This window comes from Colletotrichum godetiae (assembly GCF_030913485.1).
Source record: "Colletotrichum godetiae strain CBS 193.32 chromosome Unknown BDP55scaffold_47, whole genome shotgun sequence".
In the NCBI taxonomy this organism is placed as follows: domain Eukaryota; kingdom Fungi; phylum Ascomycota; class Sordariomycetes; order Glomerellales; family Glomerellaceae; genus Colletotrichum; species Colletotrichum godetiae.
The window spans coordinates 174,551-190,102 of NW_026851295.1; the positions used below are offsets into that span (position 1 = coordinate 174,551).

Consider the following 15,552-nt stretch of genomic DNA (forward strand, 5'->3'; position numbering starts at 1 on the left):
GCCTTTCTCTCGTGGCTCAACTTTGTTCTACAACTCTCACTGGATTCTTCTCTTAGCGCTTGTATACTCTTCACCGTGTAAGTGAAGTAATTCCTAGTGCGTAACATGTTTAACGAGCGATCCGTTGTTTCGTTAATCCGAGAACTGCCTATCCAGTGCAGCGATGGGACACCTAGTCAACCTGGAAAAGTCCTTGCAAGAGATAGATCGCAATGGGCATGTCACATCAGGTCACCTGTCCTCCATAAAAACATATCGATCGTCATTGACAACTTCGAGCTAATTCCATAGCTGAAGGTAGGCCTATGTGCCCTCAAGACAGGCCACAAATAGGGTGTGTAACTAAGGCACTACAGCATGGGAGACCACAGCGACAGCAATCCGGATACGTGCCCTGGCTTCAAACGTCGCGAAACCCTCCGTCCTCATTTGGGGATTTATACATGTACCCTTGGCAATTGCTATCCTGCTCTCTCCGACTCTTAATCTCATCAACGCTGCCGACAAGTCCTCGGTGAGTCGAAGCGCCAACGGTGCCATAAACCTCAAGCATCGGAGCCCGTTCCAGGATTAGTTCACCAACCAAATGGTGTGTATTCTACTAAGTCCCCGGTATCATCAACATCTTTAAGCGTAAGAGAACTCGAAAAGTGGCGAGAAGACGGCGTCGCAGTTGAAGAACCAGATAGCTTCTTCGCTTCGGCATATAGGTCTCTCAAAACTCGTCTGGATATTTCACTCAGACTTTTACCCAGTCTATTCGCCCAATATAAGTATATTTGCCTACGGTAAAGCCCAAGGAGATTCTCTCTGAGACTTGTCTTGAGCAGTTGTATACAAACACATCTCTAGACATCTGTCATCTCTACGGTTAGTGTCTCTTGCATTTGGCTTACCCCATCTTTCTGGAGGAAATAATGCTGCCAAAGCGACTCCCCCAATATGCTTGGTGAAAAAGGATCAATAGTATCTCTATTGGTTCACGGATGAAGAAGAGAAGATCTATCTGACATGATGGATCCTCTCAGGTCCCTTTTATGGACCATACTAACAAAGGGCTGCCTTCGGCAGCCTGGATGCTTCCAGCATCCCACATACCTGAACCTTCCAGAAGGTGCAGATGTCTTGGGGCACCTCCTTTCAAGTAATATCAAGGACGAATGTCACTTCTTTTGGCAGTCTTGCTATATCCAAACTTTGCGGCCCCGTGCTCACGTGTTATGAACGCTACGCCTTTGTGGAGAGTCCCCAAGTACGAAATACTCAGGTTGATCTTCCTCCTAGCACGCATCCGAAGCATCGCTATAGGTGCAGGTCCAGACCCGAATGCACCAGAGTTAACGTAGCGGCCATATCAACATCAGTGTCTTGCAAAAGATGTACAAAGATGTCAAACTTACTTGTTGATGCACTTGACCATTACTGCCCTTGATACTGTTTGGATTGTCTGTGACAAGAGTTCTGTTGGCCCTTGAACACCGGTGTTCGAGTCAAGGCGGGCTTCCATCATAATTAGTTTAGAGTTCTATATCAATTGAAGGGACCATACGTGTTCCATCTTTTACCTTAATTGCTTTGAGCACTTCCAAACCTGGGTTTTAATAGCGAATAGAGCATTCAACTGATATTAAAGATCCTGTTCAGCGCAGCTCTCGGGCTTGTAAAGTTGTGGTTACATTCCGAGTATTCGGTGCATTCAACCCATTCATTCCGTATATTCCATCTGATCTCGCCCTACCAATACAAGCAAAATCCACCCAGTAACGAGTTTAGGAAGGAGCTACCTATATTTCTTCATAGCTTCTACTTTGGATTGAGGGCAGGCGTTCTCCACGTCGATCTTGCGGAGTCCCTTTGTACAAATTCTCACTAATAACAATCTCCGCCCAGACACCAAACAAGCAACAACGCATCAATTCACCGAGCAAGGTACCTTAGACTGTTCATTACTACACAGTTTTCATCTTGCAACCAAGGCTTTCCCATCCCAGATACGCAGTTGTTTCATACACAGTCGGTGAGACGCTGTGCATTTCTCAAGATCTCTGTTTACTAACCACCTGCCAGGACCTTGCTATCACAGACAACACCAGAAACACTCCAATATCAACACCGGCAGTGGGGCCTACCGAGTGAAAATGGGTCACAGACTTTTCTCTACCAACCCCAGCGCCGACGACAATGCCAGCGTTGACGACAATATCAGTGTTGACGACAATACCAGCATTGATGACAATACTAGCGCCAACGATGTTGCCAGCGCCGATGCCAACAATAATGCTCGCACCGTCACCGTAAGACTAGTCCCCCTTCTTCCTGCCCCTTCCAATTCCTCTCGATCTATACCTCGTGTTTATAAGTGCGGTATAGCCTCCGGCCGGAAAGTGAGAGGAACTGTTGAGAGTTATCTGAAATGCTAATCATTTGATAGAACGAAGAGAACGACCAACAACGTTACTTCCGAATCACCGCCCTCTGCATCCAACTCAACTGTGCAGCCTACGAGGCTCTTCTCCCGATCAATGCCGATCTCCGCCGAGTTTTTTGCTCTGCCAATGGGAATATCTCAAGTGGTGGAAGGGCAAAAGTAGCCCAGGAGGCACTTAGATACTTCCGGTCGATTGTGTATTCTCTCAGGTTTCAAGAGGAACCTTCACCTATGGGCCGGGCGAGAAAGGCTGCCTTAGAGTCCGACTGCAACGCCCTCCAACAGTTTCTCACCGAGATGCACAACCACTGAGGTTGCTCGCTGAGTGGAGAACTCTTCCCCTGCTACCGTGACAGTCGCGCATAAGGAGCGTCGGTGCATTACTACACTACGTCGGGTAGTTACCGTACAGAAGGCTGGGGTAGAAGGAGAGATGCGGAACTTGTGATTGGGGATAGTCAGGGGTCAGACTTGAACATGGGGAGAAGCGATCTGCCATATGACGCATCGTAGGCCACAAGAGAAGATCATAGGATCCTTGTCACCATAACCAATCCAACACGATACCCATGAATATGGTTTGCTTAACGATCAGTGACTATGTCCTCTGCGATCTTTTCTGCCAAGGCGTACACGGCAGACTGAGGGTGTCCCGGTAAGGCGAACGGAAAAGTGCTCGCATCGGCGACTCTCAGTCCCTGGACGCCAAATACACGCCCACGGCTGTCAACTACCGCTTTACCCAACGCGACATTTTCCTCTTTGCCCATAGCAACAGTGGATACTGGATGCCACACCTGTCCCACGTTGGCCCTGACGTAGTCTAGTATTTCCTCATCCGTCTGCACCAAATCGCCGGGGAGCATTTCGGGGCCAGTTTTGAATCCCGGGGTATTAGCGAATGTTGAAGCCCAGGCCGTGCGGAGCCGCTTGACGGCTGTGACAGCCAGCTCTACATCGGCGGGATCAGATAGCCAGTTCAAGTTGATGACCGGCTTCGCGTCGATGGAAGCTGAGGATACCGTGACGTTGCCGCGGGAGAAGACGCGAGGGAGGTAGGCGGCGAGAGTTCCGCTAGTCTGTCCAGGCCCGGTTGAGAAGGACCCGACGATGAATGAAAGCTGAGGCCAGTCAGAAGGAACTGAAGCTAGCTTGTCGCGAGTTGCTTGCGTGAGGTTGGCGAGGGTAGAGTTGGGCAAACGCTCGTGAGCCAGGAAGCCCGCAGCGGAACTGTAGGGTCCAGTGCCAAATTTGAGGTACTCTTCGACGAAACCCAGGTTGAGAGCTGGATCATTGGTGAGAGATTGCGCAGAAGGCGTGCTGACGGGGTACGCGACGAATATCTGGATCGGATCCTGGAGGTTCTGTCCTACGCCGGGGATGTCGGCGATGACCGGGATCGAGAGGGCTTCCAGCCTTCCGCGAGATCCAATGCCGGAGAGTTGAAGAAGTTGCGGAGAGTGAAACGTGCCAGCGGTGAGGATGACCTCTTTGTGGGCAGACAGGGTGTACTCGACCCCTTGGGAGTTGACGCTCACGCCAACGGCCTTCGTACCGTTAAACAGGATCTTAGTCGCTAGAGTGTGAGTGTAAACAATGATTTCAGTATCCTTGATAGCCTGTCGCAGGAAGCTGCTCTCGCTTGTAGATCGTTGCGCCCTTTTGGGCTCGATCGTCGAAGGCACCCACGCGCCGTAGCCAGCCAGTTCACCACTGCTGAATCCCTCAAGGCTGATGCTCAGACCAAGACTCAGAAGAACTTGAGCAAGCCAGGTCAGCGTCGGATCAATCCAGTTATTCCATGAAACCTGTAGCGGGCCTCCGCCCTCGTCGTAGTCGCCGAGATCAAATCGCACAGACGCGTTCGTGTTCTGACGCTTCTCCTCGTCCGGCGGCGTAAGGTCGACAGAGCGCTTGAAATACTTGAGCATGTTCTCCCACCTGAACGTCTCATCGCCGACCGTTTCCGCCCAGAGGTCATAGGATCCCTTTGTCCCGCGAATATACGACATGGTGTTGATCGCCGAAGACCCTCCGAGGGTTTTTCCCTGTGCATAGTGCACCCTTCGCCCTCCGGCGCCCGGAATCAGTTCTGAGACTAGAGACCAGTCCATCAAGGGCTGAGGGGTAAACTCTGGTAACGGATCGATGAAGGCGATGCCAGTCAGCGAAAGAAGGGGAACGACGCTATTGTTGCCATTCTCGACCTCGTAGAAGCCACCGGCCTCGACGACGGCGACGGACGCAGTAGTTGCGGCAAGCCGCGATGCGAGGGTCAGGCCCGCGGTGCCGCCGCCGATGACGATGTAGTCGTAGCTTGCATTGCGGCCGGGGTATCCAAAGGCAGAGGAAAATAGGCGGTCTTGTGCTACTGCGAGACTCACGAGGCACAAGATGAGAGCCCGCAGCATCATGCTGTGGAAGATGATTTCGCCGCTTGATACTTCGATCGGTGACTTTGGTTTGCTGGACGCGTCTCACTGAAAGGCGTGGGCTGAGCTGAGCTTCTTCAAGAAGCTCATTACGAATGTCAATGGCGCAGGCCCAGACTTAAGTACACCCTCTGAATCACATCATCATACGCGGGGATGCACCTCAAATCGTGAACTGATGTCACCGGAACGCTGGTGGCACGCGCCACTGCTGTGAATTTTTAGGCGAGGTTGCTCGAACACCCTTGAATTGGGTTGCCGGGGCGTGCTTAGGTTGATTCAGAGATGCTGTGAGGCCGACTCAGATTCTGTTGTTGTATTGAACCGGCTGTCAGTTTCGATAGTCTCTCGTGTCCCCAGAAAGACGTCAGCACGACGTAGCATTTCCTCTCGGCCGTGATGACAGATTGGGGCATGGATATTGGAGGGATTGGAGGGGAAGATGGGTCGTCGCTTAGTGGATGGGACCCATCGCATTGCATGCTGACAGACCCCGTACCATGCAGTTTCTCGGTTACTGGCGCTCTGGCAAAGTCAAGTCGACGAATTACCTCAGGTTGGCCAAGGGTGATTCGAGGAAAACTGTTTTCGTTGTCGTGTAACCAACGGCGGTTCGGAAATATCTACAACTCTAAGGAAATCAGTAAGGGGGTAACATTGAAAAAAAAAAAAGGACAAGTCCATGAATTAGAAAAGGCATTGTCACTAAAAGAGAATCAACTTTCATTCTCCTCTCATCATAACGAACGAAATCGCCTTTGTCTTACCTAACTCTTTCAGCCAACCATCCATTGAGCAATGTAGGTAAGCAATGCAATGGCCAGAGGACTTTGGTGAGGGGCACAGCGACTGCTTATTACCAAGTACTTCATTTAAGCCACATCTCACCTAAACCTCGTAATCTCATCGTGCCAGGCTTTCGTATTCTCTCCAGACCCAGCAATGCCATCACTTTCAGATAGCGCATTGCCTGCGCGGGGAACGGAAGCGGATCACAGACCTCCTTCAAGTCAGTCTCGTCACCAAAGAGCTGTAGCGGAGTTGACAGAGTCTACCGCGCCAACCATCGACGACTCGTTACTCGAAGGTACTCGGATAGACCGGCCGGTACAAGACTGGGAGCACCATGGCATGGCGGCACGACCGGATCCGGACCGCCGGGTCCACGATCGTATCCCGATGGCGCCGGAACAGCATGTGCCGCTGGATAGAATGAGCACTGCTGTGTACTTGGTGCTCTTCTCACTAGCAGTGATCGGATTTTTCATGGCCAAACTCGCTGCGGATGCTTTCCTTCCCCAAATCAACTTCAGGTTCCCATTCCCATCTCTAGGGTCTATCTTGAGCGGCCGTCCCAAAGCTTCTGTAACCCAGTCGTCGCCATCCTCGGGGTCTTGGTTCAAGACGGCCACCGAGACCGCTGCCATTGTTATCAAAACCATCGTAGCCACCCTCGGTGGCAGATATATGATCACCAACGGGTCTCAGTGCCTCGTCGACTTCTTTCCTGCAGGATCTGTGCCGTCGTCCCTCTTGGAAAACAATACTTTGAGGCAGACCCTTACGCTTGTCAGCTACTTCACCCTGCCCACCGCAACATCAGCGACAGTCTCCTCAGTTGTCCCAGGCGGCTTCTGCGACCCAAAGGCGAACATTCTCCGGTTCTGGCCGCCTCGAACACGGGATGATATCAAAGCAATACTAGACGGATGGGCCGGCCTCGCGGGTCTTCACTTGAAGACGGGCGGGAGGATGACGCAGATTTCCAAGTGGAAATGGACTTTTGGACGAGCATTCATGTGGTTGCTGGGGATCGGTACCTGGACGACAGTCGAGATATACATTGGCCCGTGCTGGTATTATCCTCTAGCATGGAGATTTTGGTTCACGATAATGTCAGTCTCTTTGGTCTCATGGGTACTTGGCAATGCGAAGAGATTGCTCGTGACGAAATGGGCCTCGGTGGGACTGGTGCACCTGGAGTTGATGGCGTATCTTGCGGTCTTTCACTTGGCCAGGCAGGCAGACTTGGATGGATTCTGCTCGAAAGCGGGCTGTTGGTAAGCTGCAGTTTTCTGGGTGTGCACTATGAAGTCAATTCTTGTATTTCTGGGCTATTCTCCGTTATTTTTGCGACTCGCATACAGAGACTTGGGCACATTGCCCTAGATATCCCATCCATGTCTTTTGACGTCTTGTTCATACCTCACTGAATGCTTATATTGCCAACTGTGGTCCTGAACGGTGTACGTATGACAATGTCTTTTTTATGGGCTGGACCCAATTAGCTTCGACCATGAGGCCTTCTCAAGGGTTCTGTCGAAGATCCTTTCCCTGGCTGATGATAGGGAAGTATATTTCACTGTATCCTTTAAGCATTGTACATTACGTAGCTAGAAGCTTCCAACCTCGTATCGAAAACGCATCCAATCAAGTGCCTGACTACGGGTTCAATTTCCAACAAAAGTACTAAGACACCTTGAACGGCGAGAGCTTGTGGTAAATTGAGGTAAGTAGACATGCCTCGATACCACTCAAGATATGACCAAGATATTAAGATGAGCGCGACTGGCAGACAACAAGAAATGCGTTCGAGCGACACTTCGCCGCTGAGACAAGGATCACCGCCATGACTCGCTAAGGCCTTGAATCTCATCCTTGTATCGACTAGACAGCTGCCAGCACTCCGTACATATGATCAACCAGGCCATCCAGCCCTGTGCAGCGGCGGAGTTAGCTTTAACAGCTTGGGCATCAATCTGGAGCTCAAGATAGCGGCATTAGGGCGGTGGATTTGACTATTCTAGGCCCATCTTTGCTGTCTACAGATGCAAGGTACGCAAGCCTCGTTTTGAACTCCAATCTAACAAAGTTGCTATGAAAAAACGTCTAAGCACTCTAGAGAACAAATGCGATACCGAGCTGTCAGAGCCTGCCCGGGATGTAGACTAATTAAGCGGGGGATGATCTTAGAGTGCTGACATGCTGCCTGGCCGAGTGTACGAACCACAGCCGGCTCCGAGTTGGATTCAGACATTCTGTCAGCTGACTTGTGAATAGCTTCAATCCTCTGCAAAGACATGTTTGTGGCGGTTACCCACAGGCCATCATTGTAGCCGTCGTCGTACGATAGCTTCTGTGATGATTAAGCAACGGCACGTCATATTTACTGCACCTTACTCGTGTAAATGTCCAAAGCATCGCACTTAAGAAAAGGCGGGGTGGAACGTGGAACGCGCGGGGTTGGGTCTCTTCATCGGCGTTAATGCCATTCTTGTCCTTACAAATCATACTTTACCTACCTCGGCACAACTTTCTGCCCACAACTACGTCAATGCAGCTTAATTCAAAGACTATTTCTTGACGTTCTGTCTTCAAGTTGTCTGATAATTAGTCCCAGTACACATTCGAAAGCTCACTATCAACGAGCTCTCACTACCATCTTACATACACTTCCAAGCCACATCATTCACCATGACCCAAAACAAGACTCTCATCTTCAAGAAGATCCCCACCGGTCTCCCGGTGCGGGAGAGCACCTCACCATTGAGGACCGCCCCATCGACCTCAACGATGCCCCCGAGGGCGGCCTGATCATCGAGGTCCTCTACGCTTCCTTCGACCCCTACCAACGCGGCCGCATGCGCGAGGCCGGCACGAAGTCCTACTCCCCCGCCTTCGAGCTCGACGGGCCCGTCACCAACAGCACTGTCGGCAAGGTCCTCAAGAGCAACAGCTCCGATTTTGCCGAGGGCGACCTCGTCTACTCCCACACACCTATCGCCCAGTACGCTCGCGTCACGCCTCAGATCCTGTCGCAAGCGCGCAAGGTGCAAAACCCTCACAACCTGGACCTCGGCCTCTTCCTTGGACCTCTCGGTATGCCGGGTTTGACCGCCTGGTCCGGCCTGCACAAGATTGGACAGCCGAAGAAGGGCGAGACAATCTTTGTCAGCTCGGCCGCGGGTGCTGTTGGCCAACTTGTTGGTCAAATTGCCAAGCGTGAGGGCCTTACTGTGATCGGTTCCGTCGGTTCAGATGAGAAGCTTGACTTCATCACCAAGGAGCTTGGTTTTGATGCCGGTTTCAACTACAAGAAGGAGAAGCCCGCCGAGGCTCTTCCTAAGCTAGCCCCTAACGGAATTGACATCTACTTTGAGAACGTCGGCGGAGACCACCTCGAGGCTGCTCTCAACAGCATGAACAGTGAGGGTCGCATTGCTGTCTGCGGCATGGTAAGTCAATGGGAGCTCGGTAGATGAATTTAGATGGGACGCTAATGCATAGGACAGATCTCAAACTACAACACCCCCGCTAGTGAGCAAAAGGGCATCAACGGCCTGATGCAGGTAGTCACCAAGCAGATCACCTTCCAGGGTTTCCTCGTTGGCAACCCCAAGTTCGGCCCCGCCTACTTCAAGGATCACCAAGAGAACTTGCAGAAGTGGCTGTCCGAGGGCAGCGTCAAGTCCAAGTTGGCGGTCACTGAGGGTATTGACAACGCTGCTGATGGTTTGATCGGCATGCTCACCGGAAAGAACTTCGGCAAGGCCATTCTCAAGCTTTGATAGGCCACGAAAATAATGGTTATATGGAATGGAAAAGAAATAATGATTGATGAAAACTCTCTTGCCATGTTCTGCTCCATTCATATCTGAGTCGTTCCAAGTGACAGCGGCTGCCTTAGCCACCCTCGTCAGATCGCATTGCATAAACTAAAGCTTAAGTCACTCTTCACTATCTTATAAAAGACAGTCTAGACCGCCTCACCGTAAACTTTGTAGTCGAAAGTCGAGCCCATCATGAGCGGAGACTTGGCTGCAATCTGCCTCCGTCACGTAGAAGGGGAAAGTTGCTCAGTCGAACTCTCCCTGTACTAAAGCGAGACAGTTGATTGCTGATAAGTCGATATGAGTTCTGCTCCCCAAACACCGAGTCGCCCAAGGAGACGCTTTCATTGTCCAGTTATTATACCAATGCCACGCGCGCATAGCTTTTCCTGTTTCACGCAGATTGCGCCGTTTCTTCTCTTCGGAAAAAAAGCCGCCCAAACATGTTGGCTCAAGATTCGCCAAGTTGGAGGTTCCGCAGATGCTAGCACGGATGTGGAGGGCCCCAAGAACCCCGTGGGTATCAAAAAGTCCGACAGCAGCCAACTAGATATTTAAGCTTAAAACTTGGCCAACGTCATATCCGCACGCGAACCCTTGCTCGCCGAGAAAGACCAAGCGACGACCAAGACAACACCAAGACTAAAAAAGGGTCTCAATCTTCCCATCAGCCTTTCAGCTTACCGCATATTTTGTTCAGGTGAAAGGGGAAAAACAAAAAAAAGTCTTGGACCGCCCAGCCTCGGCTTACTTTGTTGGGCATCCCGTATCGGCCAGTCGTTGGCTCATCAGGCTCGGAGATGGTTTTCGCGATCCACTGCCGGAAAACAAACCTGGCTATTGACTGGTATCTCGAAGGTTTATTCTTTTGTTATTCAAGCCCTTCTGCGTGCAGTATTCCTGAGTTTCGACTGGAGTGCAAATTTTTTGAAGAACAACTCTCACATAGCCCTAAGCCAGGTCTGCCCCAGTCTCTGACGGATGGATGAAGACATGAGGGTGAAAACTTCTTCAAAACAACAGTAAGGTCGTGAAAAATCCATTTGATCCGCCAACCGAAGACGTGGATTCGGGCCGTTTCCTGCAGTTGACTGGAGAAAATCAATCAAAGTCGCTTGACCACAACCAAGACATCAATCCGGAGAAAAAGGGTGGGTAGCGTTGGTTCCTCCAAGCCGCAAAGACTCCATATCGGCATCTCTCGTTCGTCTATCAGCTTCCCAAATTCCCAAAATGACCTCAGCCAAGGCATCCTTCACCAAGTACTGTTTTATCGGAGGCCCACGATGTTGGTCAAGAAAATGAGCCAAGGGTGAGAGGTGAGCGAGTACAAAGCTGCACGCACGTCCTGCATCCACGCTTCCTCCAAGACCTTCCAAGCTTCGAGTGATCGACCACCACTACATGTACTTTCCGAGTTCTTGACTCGATTCGGTATCTGGATTAACATGGCTGAACACAGCACGGCTCTCGAGCCCAATATGACCGAGAAACAGGAGAAGCGCGAGCAGCCCAGCCACAGCGGCAGCCGAACGCCTTCGTCGGACGACAGCAGTCGCGCCGTCGACCAGAAATCAAAGTCCCCCTCAGGTTTGATGGGCATGTTTGCCAAGATGGGTAACCTGCCAGAGTGGGGATTTCGTGGGAAGCGCCTCGAGGGCAAAGTGCTCAACTGGAGTATCGGATTTATTGCGTCCTGCGGATTCCTGATGTTTGGTTATGATCAGTAAGTGTCTCTTGCACCGAGTTTCAAGAAAACTAAATCTAACATTCGTTCCAGAGGTGTCCTCAGTTCGCTTCTCACTCTCGACGACTTCCAGAGGAGCATCACCTTGATGACGCCCCTGGACCAGTCGAACGCTCTGTGCTGGCTCGACTACCCCGAAAATACTCAGCGAGACTACAGCCAGTGCACTGGCGATCCAAATACACAAGCTGCAGCCGTCGCCGTCTATCAGATTGGATGCTTCTTGGGAGCTTTCCTGATTCTTTTCTACGGAGAGACCTGGGGACGCAAGTCGTCTACGTTCTGGGGTAGCGCCATCATGATTTTCGGAACGATTCTGCAGGCTGGGGCTCACGAATACGGTCTTTTCTCCGCCGGCAGGATTATTGGTGGCGTTGGAAATGGAATGGTCACATCAAGTAAGATTAGCCGTGCCATTTTGCTTTCTCACAGTAGAGACCTAACCGAAGTGCAGCTATTCCAACATGGCAGTCCGAATGCGCCCGCCCTCATCAACGTGGATTTCTCATCACCCTCTCCGGTGCTCTTATCTCTGGTGGGATCATGATCGCATACTGGGTGGCAAGTTTTTTAACTCCCCGACTGCCTCATTCCAACGAACTAATATTTTAATAGGATTATGGATTCTACTTCCTCGAAGGCACCATCCGCTGGCGATTCCCAGTCGCGTTCCAGTCATTTTTTACCATCGTCGTCATGATCGGACTCCTCTACCTCCCCGACTCGCCCCGTTGGCTAGCCATGAAGGGTCGTATGGAAGAAGCTCGCGAAGTGACATCTCGCCTGCTCGGGAAGCCCATCGATGACGAGGAAGTGACTCTCGAAGTCAAGGCCATCCAGGAAGCCCTCGAGGTCCAGAGCCAAGGTGGAGGCTTCAAATACAAAGAACTCCTGACCAACGGGCCTTCGCAAAATTTGAGGAGGACTCTGCTCGGCATTGCTGCACAATTCTTCCAGCAGATCTGCGGTAAGTTAAGAATTGCATTCGTTATCAGACGCTTTGACTGAGATGGTTCCACAGGCATCAATCTAATTACTTACTACGCTGGCTTTTTGTTTGAAAATTCCTTAGGTTTCGGTCCCGAACTATCCCGACTCCTTGCCGCTCTCAATGGTACCGAATATTTCTTGGCCTCACTCGTTGCTCTTCCACTGATTGAGCGCACCGGTCGACGCAAACTCATGTTGTTCGGCGCATTCGGCATGATGGTGTCGATGGCAATCCTGGCTGGCACTGTCTCTACGGGCACAGTCGCCGACAACGGAGCCCCCAATCTCGAGACTCGCTACGGAGTCACCGCGACGGTCTTCCTCTTTGTCTTCAACTCCTTCTTCGCCATCGGTAAGCCCCCTTTCAAAGCCAAAGTTTTTTCTATTCCTATACTCATGCCAAACTAGGATGGCTCGGAATGACCTGGCTCTACCCCGCCGAGATCACGAACCTCCGAATCCGCATTCAAGCCAACGCCCTATCCACCTGCTCCAACTGGCTTTCTAATTTCCTCATCGTTATGATTACACCTCCCGCCTTTGCCAACTTGGGATACCAGACATATGTCATGTTCGCAGTCTTCAATGCCGCCATCATCCCCTGCGTCTACCTCTTCTTCCCAGAGCCCAAAGGACGGAGCCTGGAGGAGCTCGATGTCATCTTTGCCAGCGCTCATGCTGATAAGGTTAATCCCGTCAAACGGGCAAGAGAGATGCGTCACGTCGAGGGCAGAGAGCTTGAAAACGAGTTAGAAAAGTATTTTGGCTCAAGTGAGTTGGTAGAGGATGCTCGTCCTATGATGCACTAAGCGCGAAAGTCTTTGCAGGCTCTGGAAGCGCATTGTTTTTCACTCTCACAGCTGGGATACCACATCATGTTCGATTGATCAATTACACAGACCGCAGAGTATAACTTTACACGATCCATGGCGAATCATATGACTTTACTTTGAGCTATCATACTTGAGGCTTCCACAGCTCACGTATTATCTTGCTTCGCTGAAACGCATTAAAGTGATGTTCGTTGGCCTATTTGAGTCAATGAAGTCCAACAATAGCCGCGATGCTGGAGACTTTCGAGGTCTTCAACGCCTTGTCGAGGCAATAGCCTTGTTCTTAGGACAACTCACAACGGTGCCATCATCCCTGAGAACAGGGAACTACCATCAGCTATGCTGCTCTTTCTTCTTGATGAGTTTAGTTACGCTTTGACAAAGCCTCTTGTGTTGTTCCCCCTTTGATTCAACGACGGGCATTGTCGAGAAAGAATGAAAATCGGTTGCCGTCAAAGAGTCTATTGAGGTTTGAATATCATTGTTTCTCAATGTCTAGAAACTCAACAGACATGTTCAACTTCTGTCACAATATGCTACATGTATCATATAACTAGGCTCAAAATCGCTGGTCTGAGACATCCAAAGTTGTGAGTTATCAACACACTCTCCAGCATCCTCATCCCACTTGTACGACAACAGTAGCACACGAACTGAGTTGAAATCAAGTCAACATGATTTACACGGCCGAATACTCGGATAATTCTGACACAGAAGGTTCTGTGTCATCAGTCAACTCGACGCGGGCTGCTCCTGCCGGTCAAGTCCGTAATGGAACGCAACCCAACCCCCCTTCACTTCTGACTACAATACTAGATTCTCCTCGGAACAACCCAAAACAGTTTATCTTCTTCATTTTTACCATATTTTTATCTTGGAAGCTAGAAATTTACAACAAGCTAGCCGCACCATTCAATGACTGGACTGCGGGGGAATGGGCCACAATTTTCCAATACACCTTCATCCTTCGTTACACTCGCCTATTTTGCAACATCTGGGCAAGCTGGCGATACGAACCGTGCCCAGTTCAGGCCTGGCCAAAATGGACCAACAGAGATGTCACCGTGATTCTCCCCACGATTGACCCAGGTAACGTAAAGTTCGTAAAATGCATACTCTCGGTACTCGAAAACAGGCCCGCCGCCATCCTAATCGTCACCGTCGGCGCCAGGATGCGCCGGCGCTGCGAGAAAGTCGCCAGGCGCTACAAGGAACAGTACCCTTCCACCAGAATTGGTGTGAGCGCCATCCTTCACCCCTCGAAGCGCCGTCAGGTCGCTCATGCCGTACCACACGTTGACACCGAAATCACGATCCTCGCTGATGACCACGTATACTGGCCAAGCACCGAATTCATCACCTCGGTGCTAGCCCCCTTTGAGGACAACAATATGGGCGTGGTGGCGACCTACAAGCGCGTCATTCGTACGACACCTGGTAAGTGGTCTGCTATTTCCATTGTGAACCTAATCGGGTGCTTTTATCTCCTTCGCCATAACTGGGAGCTGCGCGCCTCTAATGCCATCGACGGAGGCGTCTTTGTCGTTTCTGGTCGCACCGCTGCCTACCGGACCAAGCTCCTCAAGTCACCGGGGTTCATGGACAGGTTCTGCAGGGAGCGTTTCTTCTTTGGTCTTTTTGGCGGCAAGGGTCTCGGCCCCGACGACGATAACTTTCTCACCCGCGAGGCGTACCGACATGGCTGGAAGATCAAGTTTCAGCAGACCGAAGACAGCGTGGTCGAGACGTCGCTGGGCGACGAGAATGCCGTCAAGTTCCGGGGCCAGCTGGTCCGCTGGGCGAGAACGACGTTCCGGAGCAACCCGTGCATGTTGAGGCAGATAAGCGACGTCTACACCTGGCGTATGCCATACACCTATATCGCGGTATACGCAGCTTCTCTCTTCAATTTCGCTCTTTTTTGGGACACAACGCTGTTTATATCTCTGTAACTTTCATGGCATACCAGGGGGCTCTTCACGAGTGAAATGGGCTTGCTCGCGCTTTGGGTCTTGTGGACCAAGACCATCAAGCTCTGGCCGCACATTCTCCGCCACCCCTCCGATATCCCCTTGATTCCATGCCAGATTCTCTTTGCTTACGCTCACTCTATCATCAAAGTTTGGGCACTCTTTACATTCTGGGATTGTGCTTGGCTGGGTAGGAACTTGGATGCTGTCGACGCCGAGTCCAAGGAGTTGAAGAAGGAACTTGGTAAGCACTTTACCTATGCATAGTTATCTACCTGTCGGATGTGACAGTTCACCGAATTTGATGGCGTCTTTGGGAGAGTTCTTCTATCGGTTGTTTCTGTTCAAAACTCCGGAAAGTTCAGGTTGTGTCTTAGATACCTATTTATTAAGTTTTGGTACTGTTCAATCGAAGCATGTCTGATTCATTAATGCAGCTGAAAGGCAGACATTTAGCAACACGTGGGGCAATGTAATTGCTCTTGCAAGTTCCTCTCTTAAATCTCGCAAGGATACTGGAAATCAAAAGTTCAGGTCTACTG

At 50.9% G+C, this 15,552-nt stretch overlaps 6 protein-coding genes across 6 annotated transcripts; 5 read left to right on the forward strand and 1 right to left on the reverse strand.

The window, feature by feature from the left end:
- Window positions 1–2,138: 2,138 nt before the first annotated feature.
- On the forward strand, window positions 2,139–2,740 carry BDP55DRAFT_732276 (uncharacterized protein; the record flags this gene model as incomplete). Its single annotated transcript, XM_060579929.1, has 2 exons — window positions 2,139–2,294; window positions 2,432–2,740. The coding sequence occupies 2 exons, from the start codon at window positions 2,139–2,141 to the stop codon at window positions 2,738–2,740; spliced, it is 465 nt and encodes a 154-aa protein (XP_060425424.1).
- A 272-nt stretch (window positions 2,741–3,012) lies between these two features.
- Window positions 3,013–4,842, reverse strand: BDP55DRAFT_635857 (uncharacterized protein; the record flags this gene model as incomplete). The annotated part of the gene is made up of 1 exon (XM_060572830.1): window positions 3,013–4,842. One exon carries the CDS (start codon window positions 4,840–4,842, stop codon window positions 3,013–3,015), a length of 1,830 nt encoding a protein of 609 aa, XP_060425425.1.
- A 735-nt stretch (window positions 4,843–5,577) lies between these two features.
- BDP55DRAFT_676135 (uncharacterized protein) lies at window positions 5,578–7,268 on the forward strand. The gene has a single exon (XM_060575794.1). It carries the CDS (start codon window positions 5,803–5,805, stop codon window positions 6,922–6,924), a length of 1,122 nt encoding a protein of 373 aa, XP_060425426.1. The 5' UTR covers window positions 5,578–5,802; the 3' UTR covers window positions 6,925–7,268.
- Window positions 7,269–8,334: 1,066 nt separating this feature from the next.
- On the forward strand, window positions 8,335–9,428 carry BDP55DRAFT_696853 (zinc-binding dehydrogenase; the record flags this gene model as incomplete). Its single annotated transcript, XM_060577615.1, has 3 exons — window positions 8,335–8,385; window positions 8,412–9,095; window positions 9,153–9,428. 3 exons carry the CDS (start codon window positions 8,335–8,337, stop codon window positions 9,426–9,428), a joined length of 1,011 nt encoding a protein of 336 aa, XP_060425427.1.
- Window positions 9,429–10,969: 1,541 nt separating this feature from the next.
- On the forward strand, window positions 10,970–13,109 carry BDP55DRAFT_590092 (general substrate transporter). The gene is made up of 6 exons (XM_060570915.1): window positions 10,970–11,196; window positions 11,251–11,615; window positions 11,672–11,775; window positions 11,833–12,184; window positions 12,239–12,559; window positions 12,616–13,109. The coding sequence occupies exons 1-6, from the start codon at window positions 11,066–11,068 to the stop codon at window positions 13,014–13,016; spliced, it is 1,674 nt and encodes a 557-aa protein (XP_060425428.1). The 5' UTR covers window positions 10,970–11,065; the 3' UTR covers window positions 13,017–13,109.
- Window positions 13,110–13,714: 605 nt separating this feature from the next.
- Window positions 13,715–15,277, forward strand: BDP55DRAFT_696855 (nucleotide-diphospho-sugar transferase; the record flags this gene model as incomplete). The annotated part of the gene is made up of 3 exons (XM_060577616.1): window positions 13,715–13,881; window positions 14,044–14,988; window positions 15,010–15,277. The coding sequence occupies 3 exons, from the start codon at window positions 13,715–13,717 to the stop codon at window positions 15,275–15,277; spliced, it is 1,380 nt and encodes a 459-aa protein (XP_060425429.1).
- Window positions 15,278–15,552: the final 275 nt, after the last annotated feature.